This window comes from Eptatretus burgeri, chromosome 13 (assembly GCF_056783735.1).
Source record: "Eptatretus burgeri isolate ZD-2024b chromosome 13, Ebu_testis_v1, whole genome shotgun sequence".
Taxonomy (NCBI): Eukaryota; Metazoa; Chordata; class Myxini; order Myxiniformes; family Myxinidae; genus Eptatretus; species Eptatretus burgeri.
Window position 1 is genome coordinate 40,414,361 of NC_140973.1, and position 26,205 is coordinate 40,440,565.

Consider the following 26,205-nt stretch of genomic DNA (forward strand, 5'->3'; position numbering starts at 1 on the left):
ATGCTGCGTGCGTACAAACTGACAACTGCACTAGGATTACTGATGATCAAACCCATGTCATGACGTGTTCAACATCATTGAAATCTCCAGCAATGAAGCTGAAGCACAACGTCTGGTTCCCTTGCATTGCAGGCAAGTTGCCTCTACTTTTTGTTTCCTCTGCTCTTCAGTTCATTTACAAAACCTGGATTCTGGTAGTTTAACCTCCTCTTGGTTAAACTCCTTGTATCTGGGCTTTGTTCTTCTGTCCCATTTGTGGAACTGTCTTTCTCAGGCTGTTCAATCCCACTTTCCTCCAGGGCTTCAATTCAAGCAGGTGCAATTACCTCTGCCACCAAAGGTGGAAGGTGGTTGTTTTCACCTGTTTTGTGTTGTTCACAGGATATCTCAAAAAGTTGTGGATGGATTCAGACAATTTGGTGTGTGATCGGGATGACTTGATTCGATCCCTTTCACTTCCACTCGCTTTCAATCCAAATCCTCCCTTACCCTCCGTCACCAACATCTCGTCACCCATCCCTTACCCACAATACTTGGTACCTTCATTGACCTTTCGTTGCTCAACCTTTTAACTTGCAGGCCCCTTCCTTTCTTTCCCTGTTTATTAATTCCCTTGTTTGGTGCCAAAGTATTGCCCCACTGACCCATTGACTTTTTACCCTCTGTCACCTTGTTTTTCTTGTATTTAAAAAAAAAAAAAAAGTATATATATATATATATATATATATATACACTTCCCCATTTTTGTGAACCTGGCTGTATTTTCATTTTCTTGAATCAATTTTCGTTGGCTCACTGGAACTTTGCAATAGTCCCACTGAGCTCTATATTTAATACTTAAGCAGTATGAAGGGCTGGCAGTAAGAATCAAAATGTATACATTTTGGGAAATTTTCAGTTTGAAAGTCTGCAAGTTGAATTGCTATCATGCACCACGGAACCTAATTATACCCCATGTCCATTCCCACTTTTTGAATGTTTTTAACAGGAGTGAGTTTCAGGCTTTGAAGCATTATAAACCAAATCACTAGCTTTGTTATGGTGACTAATGATATGGCCTTTGTACATAATATTGGTTTAATTTGATCTGTCAACCATGTGCAAGCTTACTTGTTGGTGCATTGCATTGGATGGAAAGTGGATTGCAACTGCTGTTAAGCAGTTTTGATTGCCCTCTGTCATGTATGAACATCTGAAATTGTGTGGGTGGAACTTGCACATCAATGCTTTGCAATGTATGCAGCTTCCAATCGTGTTTTTTTTACTTACGAAATCTAAAGATTTCCTAAGTATATTGATCACTTCCGTCCTCTGTTTGTGTGTTTGTTTGTTGGAAGGCACGATAACTCGAACGGAAGAAGCTACCAATGTCAAATTGCACCAGGTGATTCAGGAGGGTGATGACTAGCGCTGATTAGATTTTGGTCAAAATCGGTCAAAGGTCACAGTGAGGTCAAACATCCAAAACATGATAACTCAAAGTTACCACAGGTATTGTTGACGGAGCGTGAGTTTGGAAGATCGAGGTAAGTTCGGCGGAATTTGTGTCGATTCATCAAGTTGCGGCTGTTTTTAAAATATCAGTGTTGTAAAATAATATTTTATATTATTTCCGAGTTTGTGGTTTCGTGTCGCGCTATCTTCGACTTTGTTCTGCGCTCGAATAACGTGATATTCGGCTTACATTATCTCAAAGACCATATGAGGTGCATGGTACAAAAAGAGTAAATAAAATGGTTCTGAAACAGTGAAATCGTATTCCACTTACTGCATTAAAGTAAAATTACTACTGATACTCTGCATCAGGTCCCTTCTCAAACACACCCACCCCAACATGTCGCGCAGAGCGCGGGTTATGCTAGTATTAAATAATTCCGTGAATTCCTGTGGAGAAATGGAGTATTTTTGCTTCGGTCGACGTTACGAGTTTGTTTTAACTTCGATTTTAATTTTGTCTTCGGTTTTTGCGATCGCTTAGGACGCTTAACACTCGGTTGTCGAAATTCTGGTAAGAATCGGATGTTTTGGAGACATTTTACGATTATATAAAAATATTTCACCCGTCACGGCTCGTCACGTGGCGCAGCGCGCTCCAGCAGACGCGTCGTTGAGTCGCGTAAAGGTTTTGCGTGTGCGCGCTGACGTCATCGCGCTCGCACCGGCGTCCTTTCGAGTTGGGGGGGGGGTCGTCGAGTGTGACCTTTACGTTACGTTAATCTGCGGTAACTTGAACAGAAGAAGCTACCAATGTCAAATTACACCACGTGATTCAGGAGGGTGATGGCTGGCGCTGATTAGATTTTGGTCAAAATCGGTCACAGTGAGGTCAAACATTCGATTTTTCATGGTTTGGTACAGAATCATCGTAGAAACTTCTGGTTTGCGTCGCTACCTTCTTGAGAGCTTTTATTAGACAAGGTCAGAGGTTGAGTTGACGATTTCATAAGTACCAGTCTATGACTGCTTGTTTTTTTTATTTTTATTTAATTTAAAATAAATTGAATCTCCAAGAAAAAGATCCTACATTGTCATTTATTCAATATAAACCTAAAATGTAAAAGTGACTTTGGTTGCATCACCTGCGATTGAGTAAGTTGAGGTGGATTCAGAGGGAATGTATATTCACTTAATTTTTTTTATGATATATTTTGTATCATATTGTCGTGGGTCTCGGCAGTTAAGGTTAATTCCCCCCCGACCCAATTGTGGTGGATGGGCGGTTAACACTGATCAGGCCAGATTACCGAGCGTATTTTTTTTTCCCCTCCCCTCGGGAGGTGGACACGTGATCCTCGGATTATGTCGTGGGAGGGAGAGGTGGAGCAATGGATGCACAGCACAAGGGGTTTATACACGGACACAGCAACTTGAAATAAACGTGGAATTTAATGAAAATGGACATATTTACAAGGGCACAAGTCAGAATGCAATAATAATGCATGAAGCAAACTAAAGCTTAAAGTTGAGGCACCTCTACACACTGATTTAAATCCAGACAAGGGGGAAACTAAATGAAAGAAAATCCTCCCTTTATGCTGGCACTTAGCTTGGTACAGGGATGGTCTTTATGGAACTTTGGAATTGAGGCGCTTTGTCCTGCTCGGGTAGACTCGCTCAAAAATGGTGCCAAGCCACTCTCTCGGCAGTGGGAAACGTGCGTGAGGTCATTTTATGAAGTGGTATTCAACACCACTGCTCACCAACTGCCTTGCAGCTTCGTCGATCATGCTTACCGACCTGCTTTGTAGAATGGAGCCGTCCCCTTTGAGGTCCGTCTCATGACCAGCCAAGAGTTGATTGCCGGTGTCTTGCTCAGCACATGAGCTAATTCGCCTCAGCATGAATACGAGAATCGGCCTGCTCAACAATGCCTTGACTTGGAGCAGGCTGGTTAAACTTCTTAATTGACCTCAGCAGCTGCTCTGACTGCTAAAGTGTTGAATTGTTTAATATTCTGGATGGACGTCTCCCAGAGGTGCTTAATATGACCGATTGGCAATCGCTTGCCAAGCCTGCCTTTCCTTCACTGTTTTGTTAGAGTGCTTAAGAAACTTGGCGAGCACTCTACAAGCTGCTTGGATGTTAATTTGCAAGCGATGGCGATAAAAGGCAAGAGTACCCACACTGTCCATTTGCACAACACAATCAAAAATGCTTCGATGGACCACCTGACTTTCACCCCGCAGTGTTGTGTGGTACCAAGCCTGCCGTTCCTTCATGGTTGAATGGATGGATGGTTTGCGACCATGGCAAGACAGTAGATGGTGGTGTAAATGACTTTTAATCACAGCTGTTGTTTTGAAAATAAAATTACAAATTGACGTTGAAGACCATGTTTGGTGGTTATGTAAATGAAATGCAGTACATGTATAGATGTGTGTTCCATTGTCTTAGTTAAATCTGACAAGTTTTTAAAATGTAACCTTGACCTTGGAGCGGTCATGCTGAGCACTGCATGGAGATGCACTGACCCTGATGGAGTACTTTAGAGGTTATTAGGGGAGAGGTTCCAAAACCCAAGTTCACTGCAGATGCTACAGGGAATGTAATGGCAAAAGGAACACCAGGTGGGAACTCATTCATTCTTTACACTTGGTGTTCACTCGGATTGAAGTATCGTGTGTTCACGAACAACTTGCTGTGAATCCACTTTCCATCCATCCACCCCACCCCTTCCATCTCCTTCCTCCCTTTCTCACTTCTCTTTGAACATTTATGAAGTAAGTTCCCACAGGTTGTTGTGTTGTTTTGAGCCCAGTATATCAGAGTTTGCGGGTTGGGCGGATGGGCACACTTGGTTGGAGCTACTGCTGGGTTTGATTCCGCAGTTTGAATCTTGGGATTCGGCTCAGGGTGAGATTTTGGTTGTAAAACGTGTGCTGAAATTGTAACAAAAATAAATACACGAAACTCTATCTGGGTGTTTATAAGCATTGGGGTTGGGCTTGGTGAGTCTGGCTGCTGGAGGGGGGTGCTCATTTTTCTGGTTTGCGCATCCCCCTGAGATCTAGTTCCAGAGCAGGTAGAAAGGGTGGCAGCCACAGTTTGTCTCGTACTTCAAGGGAAGCCCATGTTGTAATCTCTTCAAAAATGGTACATGCTGTTAAAGTGACTAGTGGTTTTGCTATCCTTTTTGAACATGCTGTTTTAACGTACCCAATTTCATTCAATCCTGTACCAATGCTGGCAGACTGGACCATCCCACTTCCCCTCAAGTCCCCCTCCTAAATGAAAGTCTCGTCCCCCCCCCCCCCTTTCAAGTCTCACTACCAAGCAAGTCCAGAACACCCCCCTTCCCCACTTCGCTCCAACCTACTTCTTGCACCTCCATCTCCCACAAAGTATATCGTTACTCCCTCTACCTTCCCTCCAAATATTCCTCAACGAAGTGATTCATCACAGTGCAGCATCCTTTGGATGGCCATTGATCTCGACTCATTTACCATTAATGATTATTATTGGAGGTTAAAGATCCCATTGCGTCCTTTGAAGAGTGGAGTATTTATTGCCAGCATCCTGAAAAATACAAATTTCTCCAAATCTGCTACAGTCGAATATCAAGCCTGGCCAGCCATTTCATAAAATACTTTGGATTAAAAACCTTCCATGGCCAACTGCTGGAAGGATGCTGTTCCACCTTCTGAACCCTGTAAATGGGGATTACAACCCATGGAGAAAGCCTGGTGTTGGCTTAGTGGACAGGGTGGCGGCTTGGGATCCTGGGGTCCTGAGTTCAAACCCCGTTGGGCTGCTGAATTAATACACCAGGAGGTTGACTCAGCCTGTCATCCTTCTGAGGTTGGCAAAATGAGTACCAGTGCACTGGTAAGGGGGACACTGCATCAGCGGCATAGCCGTGGCCCAACCAATGATGCAACCAGCAGCCACAGGCTGCACTCGAAAGAGACAACCCATGGAAATAATTAGGACCATTGAAATAGATGTTGGTTGGTACACTTGTACTTGAACAAGGTGCTTATCTCTTTTTTTTTTTTTTTTTAATATACTTGAGGTCATCCATAACATTTGAAGATTGGTCAGTGCTGATTAAAATCTCAGGTTTTTGAAACTGGTATGCAGTAGTTTGCATTCGGCATATTTTCAGTGAGACTATATCGCCATCCCGTGGTCAGCGAGTATAGTTAAATGGAAGGCAAAATAAAGATATGTACCTGACATTGCTCTCTCAGAATTTCCAACATGATATAATTGAACACGAGGTCCATTGCAAGTTGCTTGGCAACCACTAGCATGTGTTTACAGCAACATAAATAAATCACAAAAGTGAGAAACGTTTGAACCCAATGTAACGAATTTGAGTCGTATTGCTTTGTAGTATAAACATGGTATCCTATGCAAACATAGCAATTACTATGGAACAATGAATGTTGTCACATCAAGGGTGGAAATGTGTACCTGCGTTCTTGCTTTTAGTTTGGGTTTCTTTCAATTTTGACCCATTTGTCTCTGTGCCACATTCTAATGGGAACGACCTTTCTAGTTTGAAGCAGTTTCCCTTACAAGGTCAAGTACAATGGTCTTGATGCATTGAGGCTAAAGACATCCAGAATTAAAGCAAGGTCCTTCCCTTGTGGAGAAACTGGCTATTTTGGTTTCAACCACCTTTGGTGGTTCAAAGGGTGGAGGAGCTCCTTGAGAGCCAACGGCCATCCATATCTAGTGCCCAACTGTATCTGCGGACGTCCTCCTGCAGTTGGGTTACTTATTAGGAGGTTGGTGGCAGGATTTGCACTCCGGCTACCGTAAAACCCTTCATTCCACAAAACATTCCCTTCATACTCCATGGGAGTACCTCCTGTGCAGATTCCCTTTGCAGAGCAGCTCACCGGATGACAGTATTTGGGCAAAGCCTTTGGGACTCCCAATCTTTGATAGGAGGGAAACCGCGGGGTAACATTCCTGGGTCAGATTGCAGTGGAGTGTCGGGGTGGTGCTGAGGTGTTGTCCACCAGATGGCGGTCTCCTTGGGTTAACCTGAGATGGTCCTTTTGGGTGGGTGCCTGGAATGTCCAATCCCTAAGAGAGGATGATCACCTGTCTGTTATCATCTGAGCTCAAGTGTTTGGACATCGGTATTGTGGTGAGATCATGGCGGGTGTTTTCGACTACTATTGGTCTGGTTGCTCTGATGGTTACCGTGCCCAAGGAGTTGCTGTTGCTGTGTCCAATAAGCTGACTCCAATGATAATTGAGGTAACACCGGTCAACGAGTATTATGAGACTAAGGATTTGTCACTCCTTGGGTGCCATTTCCCAGTTCTCTGAATATGGTCCGACTGAGGCGAGTGATCTCACCATGAAGGATGCATTCTATGCCACGCTCGAGTCTGTGGTTGATCAGTACCCCAGGGGAGATACACTTCTAGTCTTGGGGGATTTCAATGCATCGACTGGAACTGATATGGATGCTTATGAGATGTGTGTTGGTCCCCATGAGTCGAACTGTGAACCTGAATAGCACCAAGTTGCTTGACTTTGCAAGAAGTCATGGACTTGGAGTAGCTGGTTCATGGTTTCAGCATGCACAAGCTCATCACTGGACTTCATATTCCAATGCTGGTGGTGTCGCAAAGGAGATTCACTCCGTGCTTGTTGATGGTCGCTGGAGGATGATCCAGAACTGCACGGTCTACCGGAGTGCTCAGTTCCTCAATACTGGCCACCGGCTTGTAGCCACTCTAAGGTTGCACCTTAAATCCACGAGAATAGTACCATCCCAGCCTCGGCTGGATGTTGGCAAGCTCAAGGATGAGAGGGTATCTGAGGAGTTTGCGAACAGGCTGAGTGGAGATTTGGGGGGGGGGGGGTCTGGGTGATTTGGAGGATCCTGAAGAGTTGTGTAGTGCCTTCAAGACCACCGTCCTTGATGTTGCCGGGGGATGTCTTGGAACTCACCGGAGGGCGAAGAATAATTTTGCTCAAGGGACGCTGGATACCATTGACCAGAGTGGCAGAGCTGAGGCATAAAACTGTACGTGCACCAAGGGTGGACAAGGAGGCCTATGTGAATTTGTGAGAGGGTAGAGCATCACCTGTGGTCAAGTGATTGTCATCCTGCTTACAGGGGAATTCGTGCATAGTGTTGGTCCAAGCCTGTCCCTCGGTGTACTGCAGTTAGAGCAGAGGATGGTAGGCTCTTGAAAGAGTCCGAAGTGAAGGCCCGCTGGGCCGGTTACTTTGTGCGGTTGTATTGGGCTGATCCACCAGCTGTCGAGTTGGAAGTCAGGGGTGTTGCAATCCCTGTTGCTGACCCTCCAATCAACTGTGGTCCATCTTTGTTTGTGGATTTGCAGGCTGCAGTGAACCAGTTAAAATGGGTAAAGTTCCAGGGATCTGTGGCATCCATGCTGAACTTCTCAAGGCTGGTGGAAATGCTGCACTCGTGGTGTTGCATGCAGTTCTGTGCTCTGCCTGGAACACAGGCATCTTACCAACTGACTGGAAGAGGGGCCTTGTTGTCCCTCTCTGGAAAGGGAAGGGTGATCACAAAGACTGCAAAAATACCAAGGGGTGATTCTGCTCTGTGCTGGGCAAGGTCTTTGCTCAGATAATTTTTGATAGGGTTCACCACCATCTGCTTGAGCATCAGCATCCAGAGCAGTCAGGTATTACACCAAAGAGGTCAACGATTGACCGTATCCTTGCTGTTCGGGAGCAATTGATGGTGAGGATACGGTGACTGTATCCTCACCGAATGCAGACGGGATTTTCGACAGGGGCTGCTTGCAGCCTGTGTTGATCTCTGTAAAGCGTTTGATTCAGTGAATTGGGATGCCCTCTGGAGGATTCTTGGTCTTCGTGAGGTGCCACCAAAATTGATCGATCTGATGTCAACTATACTCTGGTACTGAGTGCTGTGACTGGTGGTACCATCTCTGACTTATTTGCAGTTGTTACTTGAGTTCGTCAGGGGTGTGTACTGGCCCCCACACTTTTATGGATTGGATTATGGGGAAGATGTCGGAGAGATCAAGCTGTGGTGCATCGTTTGAGAATGTCAAGATTTCTGACCTTGATTTCGCAGATGATGCAGTCATCTTTGTGGAGACTCTGGATAGCCTTTTGGGGGCCCTTGAGGTGCTGAATGTGGAGTCTGAGCCACTGGGTTATGGGTTTCCTGATTCAAAACTAAGATCCAGGCTTCCAATGACATCTTGGATGCTGCGATTCTGTCTGTACTTGTTTGTGTTGAGGTCGTGGAGAGATTCACTTACCTTGGCAGTGATATTCATGTCTCTGCTGGCTGTGAGCCAGAGGTCAACAGATGTCAGTCGGGCCTGGGGAGTTATGGAGTCACTGGATCATTCGGTGTGGTGCTGCCGGTACCTGTGCGGGAGGATGAAAGTCCGAGTCTTCTGGTCCTTGGTGCTTCCAGTCTTTCTCTGGATGTGAGACTTGGCCTCTGACCAGGGATCTGAGATGGAGACCTAATTCCTTTGGTACCAAGTCTCTTCAGAAAATCCTTGGCTATCGCTGGTCAGACTTTGTGTCCAATGAGATTTGCTACTTGCATAGTCTGTGAGCTGCAGCTGTATGGACATGTGGCTCATTTTCCTGACACTGATCCTGCTCACCAGATTCTCTCAGCGAGGGAGTCTTGTGAGTGGAGGAGGCCAATGGGCCGACTGTGTGCCTCATGGTTGCAGCAGGTTAACCAGAATCTCAAGGAGATGGGGAAGGGCCAGACGGAAGCCCCTGGAGTACTGGCGGAAAGTGGACGCAGCGACGTGCTGTTCTGGTGCATGCTCCCATACCTGACCTGACCTGACCCCTTTGGTGAAGAGTATATAGTTTGTGTCCTTTGACTTTCTTTGGTGTTAACTGAGTAGAGGGTGAGTGAGAAGATCAGTTTTGCTTTCTTCACATTGAGTATCCTTTTCCAGGAAAAGCAGGAGAATGTGAGCACTTGCTCACAAGACCCTCATGGGAAAGAAAAAGCTCTGGTGGTGTTCGACGCAGTCTTTATCAGCAAAGCATTCCAAGAATTGCTCACCACACAGCTGGTATACTACACACCTCATTCATATCCTGCTGTAAGGTGAAATGTCTCACCTTGTCAATTCAATTTCATGTTTTATGCCAAGGATTCCTGCAGAGGTCTGTCAAGTGACGAACAGGCTATCATATCATTTTGCTCTTACACCCTGTTCCCAATATAAAAATGGCATACTTTTTTTTGTTTGTTTTTAATACTTTATTTTTTTGAAAACCTGCGTGATAAAGTGCTGTTGGTAGTCTGATGCTACAAAATGGGAGTTGACATTGCACTTCAGAAACTGGAGGTAGTTTAAATTTTGTCGTAAATGTCTGGGAATTATAACTTGTCGAATGTGAGTTCATAGAACATGATACCCTGTGCAGTGTTCAACTGTAGACATAAATTTTAGTTTTTTTTTTTTTGTTTTAACTGCCAACTACTAGTATACTTGTAGTGCTGGGTGTACTAGATTCTGCCATGACATGGTCTTGTAAAAAAAAATAATAATAATAATAATTACATGATTGTATTGTAAAAAGAATATGCTGCCATGCCAGAGAATGCAACAAATGATCTGGCAGTTCAGTGAACATAAATCTATGTAATGATTATCATTATCAGTTTTGCCACTTCGTCTGTACTCATACGTGCCATTTTGAAGGTAATGACAAGTTGCAAAAAAAAAAAAACCCGAAAAAAAATAAATAAGTTCGAATTGCGAACATACCCTGTGGGGTTCATTCGTACAACTCTCAGTTGAACGATAGCACGGACAACAGATAGTTTTGAAATTTGCTAAGATTTTCATCGCATCAGAAAGAAACCAGAACACCTCACAAGAGTGAAGTTAGTTTAATATTATCATTTGCGGCTTAATTTTCCGTTGGGCATTGCCCAGTGCATTTTTTTTTTAAATAATTTTAAGAAAATGGGCCGAAAGGGCCGTTTCTTGGCCCAAAGGGCTGGAATCTCACTTTGGGCTCAGTTAATGCCTGCAGAGTGACCTCAAGAATATACCTGTCAAATTTGATCCGGTTTCTTTCACGAATAACCGAGAAATAGCAATTTTAAGAAAATGGGCCCAAAGGGCTGGAATCGCACTTTGGGCTCGGTTAATGCCTGCGCATGTGTCTAGTATATGCCTGTCAATTTTCATCGAATTCTGTTCACGAATAATGGAGAAATAGACATTCAAATGAGCGGCGCTTAGTCCCCGTGCGGTGGAAGACCCCACGGGGTAAAAAAAAAACAAAAAACACTTATTCAGCACACGATCTACCATTGGCAATGACGTAATAGTAATGTTGATGCAGTGCTAAAAAAATAAATTCTACCAGATGGTTCATACCTGGTATACAGAATTTTAAAATCTTGTCCCACTGCCAGCTATGAGTTCTCATAATGTGGTGTTTCCCCAGCAATGGATATAATAAATTGACTTGGATTTGCTCATAGAAGGGTAAAATTTGAAAATAAAGTAGTGTATGCATACTTGGCTTGCAAATGGGAGTGGTGTCATGTTTGTTTGTTTTTTGTTGTTATTATTATCATTATTATTATTGAATGAGTTTCCATGCAAGGAACTTTAATGTAGGAGGGGACATTACTGCCAAAGCCTGCACAATGGTTGCCAACCTCTGCTTATGTGTCCATGCTCTATCCCTAAATGCTGACCATCAAGCAAGCAGCACGTAGGAAGAAATTGAGTCATATCAAAACCTGACTGGAGCGAAGACTATGGCGTTTCATCACAAAGCCTCATGCTTTCCAACCAAAGCAATGTTTAAACATGGCAAAAAGTTCCACAAGAAATGACCCAATATCAAATTTTGAGTTAAAAAAAAATAATTTTGACCACTGCAACCCTAAGTCCCCCCCCTCCCCCCCGAGGCATGAAGTGGGGGGGGGGGTTGGGGTTTAGATTTAAATGTTTCCCAATGTTGATTGCATATGTGTACAAAGTTTCATTTAAAAATGTGCTTGTAATTACTTTTTGGGTGGGGGGAGAGGTTTGACCTCAGCCCAAAGGCCATGGCCAAAAGTGATGCTGCTCTCGCACATTCTTGCCGTTTGACATTCAGGACGAGATACTGTGACTGACACACAGTAGATTACAATATCCCACTTTTTATTTTTTAGCTTGGGGATATGCCATCATTGTCTGTCATTTAACCATTTGAGTGTGAAGTCGATTCAAACACCTGGCATGGTACGTCCATTTTGGTGTTTTAAAGTGAGAGGGTTGCTTTTTGAATTTGTTTTTGTAAACTGTATGTATATATATATATATATATATATATATATATATATATATATATATATATATATATATATATATATATATATATATATATATATATATATATATATATATATATAATTCTTGTTGTATAAACATTGATTATAAGGCTAAGGAGTTTCTGGTGTGGAGACCAAAAGGCCATTAGTGTTACAGACATGGAATGATGAATATTGTAAGCACCCTCAGCAAGTTTAGGTGGAAAAACAAAGATCATTTTGAGATGAACGAGAGGATTTGCTTCAAGTGATTATAAATGGAAATTTGAATGGATAGGTCAAGCTCAAACAGTAATGGTGGTGAGGAAATAAGGCAAGAAGCGAAAATAGAAACTGTTGCTTTGTCCTCAATAACTACTTCAAGAAAAGAACCCTCGTGCTGCCTCCCCTCTCCTCGCGCTGCCTCCCCTCTCCTCGCGCTGCCTCCCCTCCCCCTCGGGCTGCTTCCCCTCCCCCTCGCGCTGCTTCCCCTCCCCCTCGCGCTGCTTCCCCTCCCCCTCGCGCTGCTTCCCCTCCCCCTCGCGCTGCTTCCCCTCCCCCTCGCGCTGCTTCCTCCCCCTCGCGCTGCTTCCCCTCCCCCTCGCGCTGCTTCCCCTCCCCTCGCGCTGCTTCCCCTCCCCCTCGCGCTGCTTCCCCTCCCCCTCGCGCTGCTTCCCCTCCCCCTCGCGCTGCTTCCCCTCCCCTCGCGCTGCTTCCCCTCCCCCTCGCGCTGCTTCCCCTCCCCCTCGCGCTGCTTCCCCTCCCCCTCGCGCTGCTTCCCCTCCCCCTCGCGCTGCTTCCCCTCCCCCTCGCGCTGCTTCCCCTCCCCTCCCCTTCGTATTCCCGTCAGCAGCGCAATGGGTGGTATTTGCTCGTATATAAATAAATCGAGGACTTTAGTTAAGATCAATTTTTTGGGTGCATTGAATTGTTTGAAGGCAAGGTAGAATTTCAATCCTCCACTGCACATAATGGTTCAACAATCGACAAAATGAAAGGTGGCAATTACCATGCAAGTTATTGTATGCTGATGACTTGAAGCAAAAGAGACGTTTCAAAAATGAAAAAAATTGCAATAAAGAACCTTACGCATCAACTTGAATAAAATGAAGATTACGGTGAGTGGTGATGGAGAAAGGAAAGAAAGTGGATAATGGCCTGATTCAATGTGGGGGAAAGAAAAAAAAAAAGTTGGACATTCCATTTGATGTAGGCAGTTGTCGATGAAGTGCATAGATATCACTGATCCTCAACTTTTGTGATCAATTCTTCAATCATTTTACGAAATGGATGAAGAAAAAAAAAATGCTCCTGTGCTCAAAATTCAATTTAGAAGAGTTCAAACGTTTATCTTTGAGGGATTAGGAGGAATAGAATTTGTTGGTCTGGAAGAAGTGGAGACAAGGTGGTATAATGAAGCACATAAATATTCCATCTGTAAAAGTTAGTTTGTAAAGCCTGTCAGACCGATATTCATGCATGGGAGCATAATGTGGAATGCAGATCCAAATTAATGCAGATTAAAAAAAAAAAAATCTCTTGAAGAATTTAGGAAGAGAAGACGTGTTGGCAAATTTCATTTGACCAAACCTTTGATTGGTGTTGGGGGGGGGGGGGGTGGAAGGAGTATTGATGGTTTGTTTTTATGGCTGCTGTATCTAAGCTTAGCAGATTGTATTTGATGGCTGCTGTATCTAAGCTAAGTGCATACATGGCATGGGGGACACATTCGTTGACATGAATATACTCTAACATTGAAAGTAGACAATGCAACATGTATGGGATTTGAACCAAGGTTTCCAAAATCTTGAGAAATTGACTTGGATGCTGAATTGGTAATGAAATGTTGTACACCTACCAAAATCCTTAACCTTCCCTTTTCCACGTTTTACCCTGAGTATGGTTGACCGTTTGTTTTTTTTTAACAAGTCATGCTTTTTTGGGGGGGGGTTGTTTTTGTTTGTGTGTTTGTTTTTTCATTTTAGGCAGAACACAAAGACCTTATAAGAGGACAGTTTTCCATCATTGTGAATCTCCAAGCCGAATTGAAGTCGAGTTGCGTTCTCGTGATGCCCGACGCATGTACACTCGGTGCAGTGAGTTTGCACAACCCATGGCTTGAACATGTTACTTTGGTCTGAACAAACCTTGAATATTATTTTGGTATAAGAGTGTGGAAGAGACCATGAATGTTTTCATTTCATTTGTTGAAAAACATTTTGCTTGAGGTATTTTAAAATCTCTATGCAGCCGAGAGTTAAAATTCCTTTCAAAAATCCAGAACCCTCTCCCCACCACCCAAATTTTTACCCTCGCCAAAGAAGAGTATTGCATTTGGGTACATTGGTTTGTTTGCACAGAACTTTCGTGTTTTTCTTCAACCGCTTGTCGTATTGACAATTTTCGCCATTGATGCGACGACTCATGTAGAATGTTCTAATAATGATTATGACATCATAGGTCTATGGTGTGGCAGCCATATTGGAAAAACATTGGATCTCTATCTCAAACTGCACCAAGGAAAAAAATAACCTTTGCACATAGCAAGTACTCATGGGGGATTTTTTTTTTTGTAAATGTCATAGGTGCCCTCGTGTTGACGTCATAAATGCATATGTAGAACGCCACATCTGATCAGTATGAAAATTTGAGGGTCACCTCAGGATAAAATGGTCTACCGAAGAAATTTTCATTACATCATCGCTCGTATGATTTGGCAGCCACATTGTTTAAAAAAAAAAAAAAAAAAAAACCTTCAAAAATCTTTGAAGTGGCTGAACAAATCGAGGCGAAACTTTATACGTTTGACCGCCCGTCCATGAGGAACAAAAGGTTCACACATTATCTAGGTCACATGGTTGGCAGCTATATTACCCAAAAACCTATTTAAAAAATGCACCACTCAAAAAGTCCTGGCAAGGGTCTGTAATCTCCGATTGCTCTTTCTTTTTTGCATTTGGCCTAGTTTGTCACACACATAATGTGCTAACGTCTGCTACAAATTCCACCTGGTGGTAGCCAGTGTTGCATTTTTTTTTTTTTTTTTTTTTTTTTTTTTTTTTTTTTTCCCTTCAACTGAATACTTCCAAGAATATGCTATTAAGAATGTGCATCTATAAAATACATATGATTGGAATGTGAATCGATGCAATAAAACCGAAAGTCTGTTTGTCCACTGTATGAACATAAACTTGCATCGTCGATGCAATGTCTGCACGTCACACACACATGCACCACAAAAACAAGTCCTGGTGAAGGTCTGCAATTTCTGATTACTCTTACTCTTGAATATTGTTCCCGTTGCAGGTTGCATCCAGAACACGAGCATATGCAGAAATGCTTCAAAGAATATGCTCTGAGCACAGTGGAAAGTCCTCCAGGGAAAGTTCATCACTGGTGTCTGGAGCTTGGAATGTAATAATCACAATTGTCATGTGGTGATTGTCATGGTGGTGGTGTTGGTGGAATATCCAGACAATTGGTATTGTGTTGGTTTTGACCTGTAGATGCATATTGTAGTGAAACATTGCACCCAATGGGAGTAACTTTAAGGGCATTTGTTGAACAAGATGAGGGAAATGAGCAATAAAAGTGGAAATGGAGTTGTTCACATGCTTGCATTGAGTATTGTTGGAAATCTTTTAAAAAAAAAATTTCTTCCTTCTCCCTCCCATCCCTCTTCCTCACCACCCCCCCCCCTTTTTTGAAACACACCCACCTGAAACCAATCATGATTCCAAAGGAAGTAAGTGGCCCATATATAGATGAAATTCCCAGGTTGTTGGCTCACCAGGAACATAGTTTAGGGGAGCTTATGGGATGGTGTGTCGTTCATCCGGTCCACAAACATTTGCAACTTCTCTGACTACACACATTTTTGATGAAACACCACCACAACCTTCATCTCCAATGATGTACTTAAGTTTGTTGGCTGCATTTTAAAAAATCCATAGGTGTTTTATTTTCTCCGGTAAATATTTTGTTGGTTATCCACGCATACCCCTGGTTCCCTGGTTTTCTTATTTAGCTGCTATCAGGTGAGTGCCCAAGGGTGTTGCCCCTTTAAAAAAAATTGATCATTGTGTTGGTGGTGAATGTGGAGTAACAATGGTGCAAGTATTGCATCTTAAAATTGTGCTATTTCATTTGCTTGATCTGTCTTACTTTTTTCCACTTGAACTCGATTATCTTTTAATCTGGTATTGGGTCATTCCATGTCAAATCATCAAAGAATCTGCCGTCATCTCTCAGATTTTTGTAAAACTTTGGGAACCAATTGGGACCCATGAAAAACGGCAAGAACTCAAATATTTTTGCTAACAGCCTCTTAATTGGTGAGATACAGACTAACGAACTTTGGACTAATTAGCATGACGTCACAAATTCAAATGGCCATATCTCTAAAAGTATAACACCTAGAGAGCTGGTTTTGGTGTCATTTTAAAGGTATTTTCATGCCCTATGAATTTATCTGGGCAACATTTTCCTACCTCCAACCACAAAAAAGGTTATCACAAAATATAAACTTCAATCGTGAATCCCCAAAAAATGTATCCTTCAAATTTCCTCAAATTCATCCCAGAGGTGCCTTATGATGTCAAGAAGCTTCCACATAAATTTTGTGATGGGCACTCCAATAGTTTCTGAGATATGAGCAATAATGTACATGTACGTATGGCATATAGGTTCGAAAATCAGCATTTGTAATGTATTATACAATTAATAAGTGAGTTCAAGTACACAGTGTTCACTAACCTGACTTAGGCTTTCAATTTCCTCTTCAATGCAGCAACAGCAGCACTTGTTTCTTCCCCTCAGGCCCAGTTGAAAATGAAAGTATATGATACTTCAAAGCAATTGATGGTCGTTCCCTGTGTTCCTGTCATGGCTAGGTTAGAATGATTGTATAATACATTACAAATGCTGATTTTCGAACCTATATGCCATACATACATGTACATGATTGCTCATATCTCAAACTAATGGAGTGCCCATCACAAAACTTATGTGGAAGCTTCTTGACATCATAAGGTACCTCTGGGATGATTTTGAGGAAATTTGAAGGATACATTTTTTTGGGGATTCACGATTGAAGTTTATATTTTGTGATAACTTTTTTGTGGTTGAGGTAGGAAAATGTTGCCCAGACAAATTCATAGGGCATGAAAATACCTTTAAAATGACACCAGAACCAGCTCTCTAGGTGTTATACTTTTAGCGATATGGCCATTTGAATTCGTGACGTCGTGCTAATTAGTCCAAAGTTCGTTAGTCTGTATCTCACTAATTAAGAGGCTGTTAGCAAAAATATTTGAGTTCTTGCCGTTTTTCATGGGTCCCAATTGGTTCCCAAAGTTTTACAAAAATCTGAGATGTCGGCAGATTCTTTGATTTGACATGGAATGGCCCTATTACTTCAGGACTTGGACTTGGTTGAGGCACGTGCTTGTGGAACAACTTTCAAATCAGCCATCCATCAAAATTTGAGCTTGGAAGCATGACAAGGTGTACAGATGGGGCAAAAACACACAAGGTAATCTTCACAGGGTGGTGTACAATGGGCAGGGTGTTTTACAAGTTTAGAATAACTCATCCCTCATTCAGAAAGGCAAGCAGCAGCAACAGCATCTCCTCAGACCTTCATTGGGTCTCAGATCATGGCTTTGTCCGAACTAAGATCTTGGGCAAATTGCACTTCTAAGTTGGCTTACAAAGAGCATTCTCCATTGCATCAAGTCCTTCCTTGGCACATTTGAACTCTTGAACTCTTATCCACAGCTTGAAGGAGAACTGCTCATGCCTCACCTTGCTCAGCTTGATGTGGAACATGGAATTCAATGTTTGGAATCTCCCATGATGAAGCTGGGTTTATGGGCCCATCACTTTCCCAAATGTTGCAGACAAGTTTGTGGCCTGTGTTCTGCTGCCTTCTTTCTGGTATTGTACTTACTCTTTCCATGCCTTATCCCTCCCCCCAAATTTCTGCAGGGCCCATGCGGTCCACCAGCACCCACCTTCTGTTGAAACTTCCAGAATCATTGCTCACCTCCACTCATTCGTTCCCATTTCATTTTTTTTTTCCTGCCTGTGGAACCAACTTCCACATTCTATTCAATCCCCCATCCAAAATGATCTTTTCTCCCACATCTCACTTTCCTTGAGTTTACTTCTGTATCCATCTTGTTCATCTCATGAATCATCCCCTACTGCTCATTCTTCTCCACATCCCTTGTGTACCTCCCTTGTCCTGATGCATTCAATTCTAACTCTTCCACAAGCCTGACTTGTGATTTAAAATGAAAACCCTCCCTCCTAGAGAGTGCTGTTTCTGCCTTTTTGTAGGGGGTCATGCATACGTGCCACATGGGACCAAGAGAGAAAAAAGGTCAAATTGATATCGGTTTCCCTGAGGAAATTGTGGTAGTGGGATACTAAAATGTAGGTGAATCATGAAAAAAAAATAGTCTTGAAAGTGCTTCCTTGATGGAAACATTAACCCAAAAGGGAGATAAAACCTGGGCTCTTCTTGCATGAAGTTGTACACTTCTGTCCAATGGTTACCAGGTTATAATAAGAATTGAAGGATTATTGCATTTCCCTAGCAACTTTATGATGTCATATTTTTTAATCCTGGTGTGAACATGTTCTCAATTCTGAAAAATCTTATGCTATCATTGGATGGCTCATCAAATGTATCCAGTGGAAGGGGTTGTCTACTAGCTCTTGTCTACCTTTTTTTAGGCTGACCACAGCAAAGCTGGCCTCAAAAACCAGTTGCAGATGGCATTGTCCATTGATCAGTCTTTCCTTGGATAATCGGTACGACTCGGTCTACACGGCCTTTGTCCTTTGCTCCGTGGAGTACTCTTCCACTCTGGGTTGGTGTCCCAACATCACATCTGAAGCTCCAAATTATTGGAATTTTTCATGAGACCGAAGCACAAGGTCTGGTGCTCTTGCATCACAGGTAGGTCTGTGGTGTTTTCTACCATCTAGTCAGTCCTCCGTCCCCTATCTAGTCCAGGATGCATATGCTCTTCCAGTAACTACCATCTGGTTAAACTTTGGAAATCCAGGCTAACTGCACACCTCAACTTTTCCTCACTTCAATCTATGGAACCACCTTCCAGTGGTTATTCAGTTTCATTCATCCTCCATCATGTAATCCCCAAATCTGTCCCATGATCTTTATTAACCTCCCCTAACCCAAACATCTAACTTGCTTATGTTGACTCCCCTCCATTTCCTCTTATCCTGTTTGTTCATTCATTTGTTTGTCCCACTGTCAGAACTACCTTGTTCTCACATGAGCTTTGTTCCTATAAAGAAGAAAGAAAAATAAATCCAAACTCCTCTGGAAGCACTTGCTGTTGGAAGAGACGTTATAATTATATATATATATATATATATATATATATATATATATATATATATATATATATATATATATATATATATATATATATATATATATATATATATATATATATATATATATATATATATATATATATATATACTTATGGTTACATTCTGGGTTTGTGCTGACAATGCAGAAACGAGCAATAGGTGTTTTTTTTTTTTCTTTTCTTTGTACATTCAGTAGCACAGCATGTATTGTTACTGCAATGAGATTAAACATAGAGGTTGGGGTGCAAATTAATTTGTGTTGACCAACTACTGTAATGATCATATTGGGAGTTGGTGGATGATGTTCCCTCCCCTCCGTCCTTCATTATCCCCAATGATTGCATTAACTTCAACAAATTCAACAGCACCGCTGAGATGTGAGGGATCGTTGGTTTACTCCCGGGAGACTATCGGCTATCTTAGTGGTGCGGGCTTGTTCAAGCAGAACTGCATGTCTCTACTGATCTCATACTTCCAGGTCTTTTTGATCTTGAGCATCTCTTGGTCTTTTCTCCTCAACTATTAATCGAGTGATTTTGTCAGACTCATCTTCTCTCTTTCTCAGGGGGGTGAGGCCCGAGAGGAGACGGTCCACACAGACCATCCACCTGCCTGCGGTGAGAAAGAGAGCGAGAGACACAAACAGACAGACTCATCGCGGGAGATATCAATGATCTTAAATGCCTTGGTTTCCACAGCGTGAAGTCGGGAAATGTGAGAGGCGGGAGCACCAGGCCAGAGGGGAGAGCAGTATTCCATCAGGCTGTGGATGAAAGCTTTGTATGTGGTCAGGAGCTCAGGTGTGCGAAGGAAGCACTTTGCACGATGGAGGATGCCCAATCGGCAACTGGCTTTGGAGGCCAGCTTGAAGATTTGATCGGGATGCGGCTCCGTACAATTCAGAGCCAAAGTCCTGCTAAACTGCAGGTTCGTGTTCCGATTTATCTTCAAAATATAGCATTAAATTGAAATGAAGTTGCTCCTCGATCAAAAACTGATGTTTGTAGGCAGAGACAAAGTGAACCAAATGCTTAACCACACTTTTCACTTTGTGTGCACATGATAAAAATGCAACGTCACGTCTTGATTTTAGCAAGGTCCATAATTGTATTGTGGAAAACTTCCGGATTGTACTGAAACAGTCAAAACCAAGGAGATGTAATGAGCAAAGGAATAAAATAAAACCACTGACGCTGGGTGTCGATGATCACGAAGGTTTTGAACGGCATTCACATCTCTCTTCGACGGATTTATGGTCCAAGTAGATGAAATCGAAGGAACGTCCAGATTTGCCCCTTCACCATTCTCCTGTCCAAGTCAATTCGGGTCATGTCCTGCATGAGAGGTTAATGTTTGTATTTAACCATGCGTGTGATTGCTCATTCGTGTTCATTGGTGTTTGTTTCCACCCACCAACAGCTTTTGTTGCTATGCCTTTTTAGGATCGGTACTTTCTATGCGATGGGCCACCACTTGACCTAACACGCATCGCGGACACACCTGAGCTCGCCTGATGGTGCTGCCGTGTATCAAAGGCCGCATCGATTCGCCCCTTTCGTTGCTGCTGTTGCTAAATTTAGCTTCTGCGGCAACAGATCCAAAAAGAGGCGCCATTTCACTCCGACGTCCGTGCACCACCACCATGCACCATTTCCTCCCTTACCGTGCAGAGTGCAATATCTAGCTCCCTCGATACACACAGCACATGGGATCATATAGCTCTGCTGCACCGCACTGGAGGTTCATCGCCACGGCGAAGCACCCGCGGTTGTCTGTGGGATGCAGACATTATAGCGTGGGCGGTTGGACACGAATCTCTCTCCAGCTGACGCCTCTATATTGGGTCGCTATTCCGGGTATCTCCCGTCGGATGTGCAGCCGCGCCGTGAGGTGTAACCGGAGTGTGCTTGTATAAATCGTGGAGGGAGTGGGTCGAAAAAAAAATACTAATATAATTAACACGAGTCTATACCACGCAGGGTGCAGAGAGAGAGAGAGAGAGAGAGAGAGAGAGAGAGAGAGAGAGAGAGAGAGAGAGAGAGAGAGAGAGAGAGAGAGAGAGAGAGAGAGACAGACAGACAGAGACAGAGACAGAGACAGAGACAGAGACAGGGCGGGCTCCTCATTTGGAGCATTTAGATTATCCGGTCTTGCGAGGGATCTACCACTCAATCGGTGGTCTACAGGGGGAGGCACTCTCAAGGGCGAGGAACTCCCCCGTTCCCGCGAATGCTGCACTGCCGACGCGAACACATTTACCTGCACCCGTACCTGGACATTGGCGTTCTTTCCGAAACAGACGGGGAAGCTTCGGTAAGCTCCTCTCGTGCCCCTAAATCTGTGGGGTCTCGAGCACGAAACGCGCACGTGGCGACGTGCATGTTCAGATGAGCCGCACGTCCACATACCCGTGCTGTGTTGTGTATACATCGTGGTTCTGCTGCATGAGCACTCAAGTGCACCAAGCACGCAATAACCATAGTGACGTTCTCAGTTCATCTATTAATGTACGTACTGGCATTTCCTTTTTTTTTTTTTCCTGATCTCGACTTATTTTGATTGGAAATACGTTTAAGTCGGTGGGGTCGGATGGGGTGAACAGAGTGTACGATTGTTCGTTTAATAAGGTTTTATGCGCGAGACATCATATATATATATATATATATATATATATATATATATATATATATATATATATATATATATATATATATATATATATATATATACATACATATACAGTATGCACTCCCACGTTCATTGGCGATGTGACGTTTAACATAAATCCATAATAGTTATTAAGGTTTACATTTGCGTTTCATTTTGTTGGAGTATTTCCTTGTTCTTCTTTAACGGCCGCAATTATTCCCACTTTATTGTGGGGTTGGTCAAGGTAAGCTTGGCGGAAATCTTTCACGAATCGGCTGGCCAGGCCTGACGTTCGACTGAGGTTCAGCAGAAATTTGCGATTTGTTTATGGTGTCGGCGATAGCTCGCCTACTATACTCTGTCATGGTATTGTAACAACATGAAAGACAGTGGAGAGTTATATAATTATTGTTGGGCTTTATGAAGTACAAAATAGAGATGAAATGAAGAACTGTACCGTAATATGTTTGTCTATTATTATATTTTGTTCAGCATTACTGTTTATAACTTGAGCAATAAAGACTGGGAAGGGGTCTTCCACTCCCCCCCCCTTTTTCCTCTTCATTTTTCAACCTCCCCTACCTCTTCTTGTTCTTCACACTTCATCCCCTCTTCTTCATTTTTCATTCTCTCCTTCATGTTCTTATCTACAGAGAGGTTTCAGTAACCATGATGCAGTACGTCGTGCGCCATGTTGCTTGGCAAGGGAAGCAAGGCCTAGATTTGTTTCAAGCTTCCGATATGCCCGTTTCATGTGCTGTGATAAACGGCAGCAATCGTGAAAACCGTAGAGCTACTGCTGCTTTCGTTACCACGGAAGTGAATACAACCAAGATGGCGGCGCGCACGGCATTATGGGATAACTCTGAAAACCCTCCTGACGAGACGAGAAACTTTACCTCAAACGGTTACCCCCCCTCCCCCCCCGACATGAGGCAGCGTTTTAACGGAATTCATAACATCCACTTCACTATTTAAACTTGATGCTGCTGTTTGTGGAGGTTTTCGCGATATGTTGAGAAATAAAGCTTCGTCTTGAACATAAAAATCGATAAAACGTTCCACAAGTCGACCTGGAGGAGGCAAATATGGTCCATCGTGTAAATCACAATATTAGACCTGAAACGACCAGCGGGTTCAAAAAAAAGAAAGAGATCTTGAAAATTTCCAGACAATGCATTCCACAGATTTTGCAAACCATTCCCAATGAATATTTTTCTTGAAAATAACAAAAGCTATAAAAAAAAACAAGGACAAATGTGTCCAAGAGCCGCGTCCTAAAGGTTTTGTCTTCACCACAAGAAGAACAAGAAGAACGCGGAGCTCTCTTCGAGCCAGCGTTCGCGACGCGGCTAACAAGGACAAACGTGTCGAAGAAGAAGAAGAAGGAAGAAGAAGAAGCTCTCTTAGAGCCAGCGTTCGCGACGCGACTAACAAGGACAAATGTGTCGAAGAAGAAGAAGAAGAAGCTCTCTTAGAGCCAGCGTTCGCAACGCGGCAAACAAGGACAAATGTGTCCAAGAGCCGCGTCATAAAGGTTTTGTCTTCACCAGAAGAAGAAGAAGAAGAAAAACAACGTGGAGCTCTCTTCGAGCCAGCGTTCGCAACGCGACGCGGCTAAAAACAACATATAACTGAAAGAAGTTTGGAAAACTTGTTTGATATTTAACAGCAAAAGCCATCTTGCTCACCTGCCGCTATCGACGTTTGGACCTGTCTGACTCTGTGGTGATTTTTCTCACCTTTTCGCTCAATCTGTGGTGATGGACCCTGTGATTGCTCAACTGGTTCCAGGATACATAGCAATGGCAACTCGTAATGACCCATTTATAGTCGAACTCCTAAATTCCCAACACTCGTTCTGTAGCTCGTAAAAAAACAAAAACGTATTTTTTCCCGCCAATAAAAATGCAGCCCCCAAATCACTACGTCACTCAAATCACGTGATCTGGACGGTCGTTCATCGAACGCATTCATAAAACCGGGGAAGAGCTTTCGACGGGATATTCGAATTAATGTGGTGCTGATGCTCGTGTTGCTGTGGCGCAGGTGTGATGGGTCAATGTTCCTTGTGTGGACTCGAGTTTCAATCATGTAAATATGTAAATATATATATATATATATATATATATATATATTTATTTATTTAAATATATATATATATATATATATATATATATATTTATTTATTTAAATATATTTATTTAATATACCTCGAGGAGTTGAGCGTGCATTTAATTTGGAAGGGAAATGTTCAATGTCAGGTCTGTGGCGGAGTCTGGATGTTGTGGCGTTTCCACGTGACTCGCTCATGCCGTGGATTTTAAATAAATAGAAACGTTTGAATGTGGATGGCGAAAACACGTGGACAGATTAGCAAACAGCTAATTTGATCGATACACCGCTTGGATTCACAATAGCTGGCGTGAAGTCTCATCATCGAGAAGATTGCAGGGAAAACAATACGAGGAGATTAGAGGACGCAGTCGTGAAGCAAAAGTAAGTTTCATAACTGAAAGATTATGAAGAAATGTGACCGATTATGGTATATACGTACTGTGGATTATTTGTACGTTAGTGTTATATAAGCTATTTCAAGGGTTGAAGGCTGAGGTAAAATCTTAACTTAAAAGGTCGAAGGCTGAGGTAAAATCTTAACTTATAAGGTCGAAAGCTGAGATAAAATCTTAACTTATAAGGTCGAAAGCTGAGGTAATATCTTAACTTAAAAGGTCGAAAGCTGAGGTAAAATCTTAACTTAAAAGATCGAAAGCTGAGGTAAAATCTTAACTTATAAGGTCGAAAGCTGAGGTAAAATCTTAACTTATAAGGTCGAAGGCTGAGGTAAGATCTACCCAGGCATTGTTTCATGGCTCATGGTTATGGAATTTTTCCTGCAATCAAATTGCTGGAGGAATCATCCATGGAGGCCGAGAGACACGTTCGGTCATCGACAATTATTTTATTAAGGAGTGTGCGCGGAGCAATATGGCTGAATATTTGACGAGAGCTCTGGGAATGGGATTGGGAGATCTCCGGGGGGTTGGACCTTGGCGACCAAGCTGAAACAGTCGAGGACTGATCCGAGCAAAGCTGTAAATGGCTTCTTCTAAGTCGAGTGTCGTTTGCGCTCACGCGTCTCTTTTCGCGTCTCGGAGGCCATTCCTCCTCGCTGCTGCTCCCATGTGGTGAGCCTTTCCCCGCTCGTGACGGTCATTCCCATATTCCTTCCCATTGGATGTTAACAATACTGTATACAGTTTAGTCCTTCCGAACCCTTCACCCCACTCCACCCACCTCCTTTTGCGTGGGAACAACGCACCAATTACTCGCACACCTACCAACGTCGTTGAGTCACGTGCGTCGGGTCACGTGACGTCGGTAGGTTCGTGCAGCAGCAGCAGCAGCAGCATGATTGGATGGTGTGTAGACGGTGTGCAATCGGATAGTCCATTGACATGATACGGATCTGTGAGAGGTTGTTCTGCTTCTGAGGAGCGAAAACAAAGCTCGCTACGTGCTTGAGCTAAAATGGTTGGTGATTTATGAAGGTGACGCCACGAGCTCGTGTGCTGTTTAATGGGGGTAACTGTCACACAGCGTGGGTTCATTCCTCCAGGCCCGTTCACCAGTCACCTGTTTATGTGTTCTCTATTTAAAACGCTCGCTTTCGTGCTCTGCTTCACATTCTGTTGATTTGGTTCGAGGTATTGGTGGAACCAAAGGTTCCAGTTCATTTGCCTTTATATTGTGTGTGGAAAAGTTTCTAATATACAAATCGTCGTTTCGTTGAACTCGAAGTTCGTCGTGAAGAGTGAGAAATGTACAGGAATATCGACTCAGGTATTTCATTGCCCCGATGTGATTTGATGGAGCAACAGCAATTGTAGGAGACTGCTGTATTTACATGGGTGGTGTTGAAGTGAGTTGGTGCGGTGGGGGTGGGGATGAGCTGTTGTGGGTGGGGGGTGTGCGATGTTGTGATCGTGGGAGAGGGGATGAGTTACTGTGAAGGAGTGCGTGGTGTCGAGTAGTGCTGTTGGTGGGGTGAATGGTGTGCTGTGTTTTTTTTGAGGGGGGTGCGGTGGTGTGATCGTGGGAGAGGGGTGAGTTAGTGTGAAGGAGTGCATGGTGGGGAGTCGTGCTGTTGGTGGGGGAGGTGAATGGTGTGCTGTGTTTTTTTTGGGAGGGGGTAGTAGTGCTGTTGGTGGAGGGGGAATGGTGTGCTGTGTTTTTTTGGGGGGGTGCGGTGGTGTGATCGTGGGAGAGGGGGTGAGTTTGTGTGAAGGACTGCATGGTGGGGTGTAGTGCTGTTGGTGGTGGGGGGAGGTGAATGGTGTGCTGTGTTTTTTTTGGGGGGGAGGTAAATG

At 43.3% G+C, this 26,205-nt stretch overlaps 2 protein-coding genes across 18 annotated transcripts in view; both read left to right on the plus strand.

The window, feature by feature from the left end:
- LOC147014279 (uncharacterized) overlaps window positions 1-15,386 on the plus strand; it is a 30,759-nt gene extending 15,373 nt beyond the window's left edge. The window contains exons 3-5 of one of the 3 annotated variants that reach the window (XM_085852126.1): window positions 9,405-9,524; window positions 13,762-13,872; window positions 15,083-15,386. In XM_085852126.1, coding sequence (XP_085708252.1) covers window positions 9,405-9,524; window positions 13,762-13,872; window positions 15,083-15,135 — 284 coding nt within the window. In that variant the 3' untranslated portion in view covers window positions 15,136-15,386. The remainder of the gene's footprint in view (window positions 1-9,404; window positions 9,525-13,761; window positions 13,873-15,082) is intronic. The other 2 variants (XM_085852127.1, XM_085852128.1) reach the window with 2 other exon arrangements.
- Window positions 15,387-21,074: 5,688 nt separating this feature from the next.
- LOC147014280 (R3H domain-containing protein 1-like) overlaps window positions 21,075-26,205 on the plus strand; it is a 234,179-nt gene continuing 229,048 nt past the window's right edge. For 3 of the 15 annotated variants that reach the window (XM_085852132.1, XM_085852131.1, XM_085852129.1), the window contains exon 1: window positions 25,457-25,678. The gene's annotated coding sequence lies outside the window, so the exon portion shown is untranslated. Of the gene's footprint in view, window positions 21,500-24,138; window positions 24,335-24,882; window positions 25,024-25,151; window positions 25,421-25,455; window positions 25,679-26,205 lie in introns of those variants that run through there. The other 12 variants (XM_085852133.1, XM_085852130.1, XM_085852143.1 and 9 more) reach the window with 10 other exon arrangements.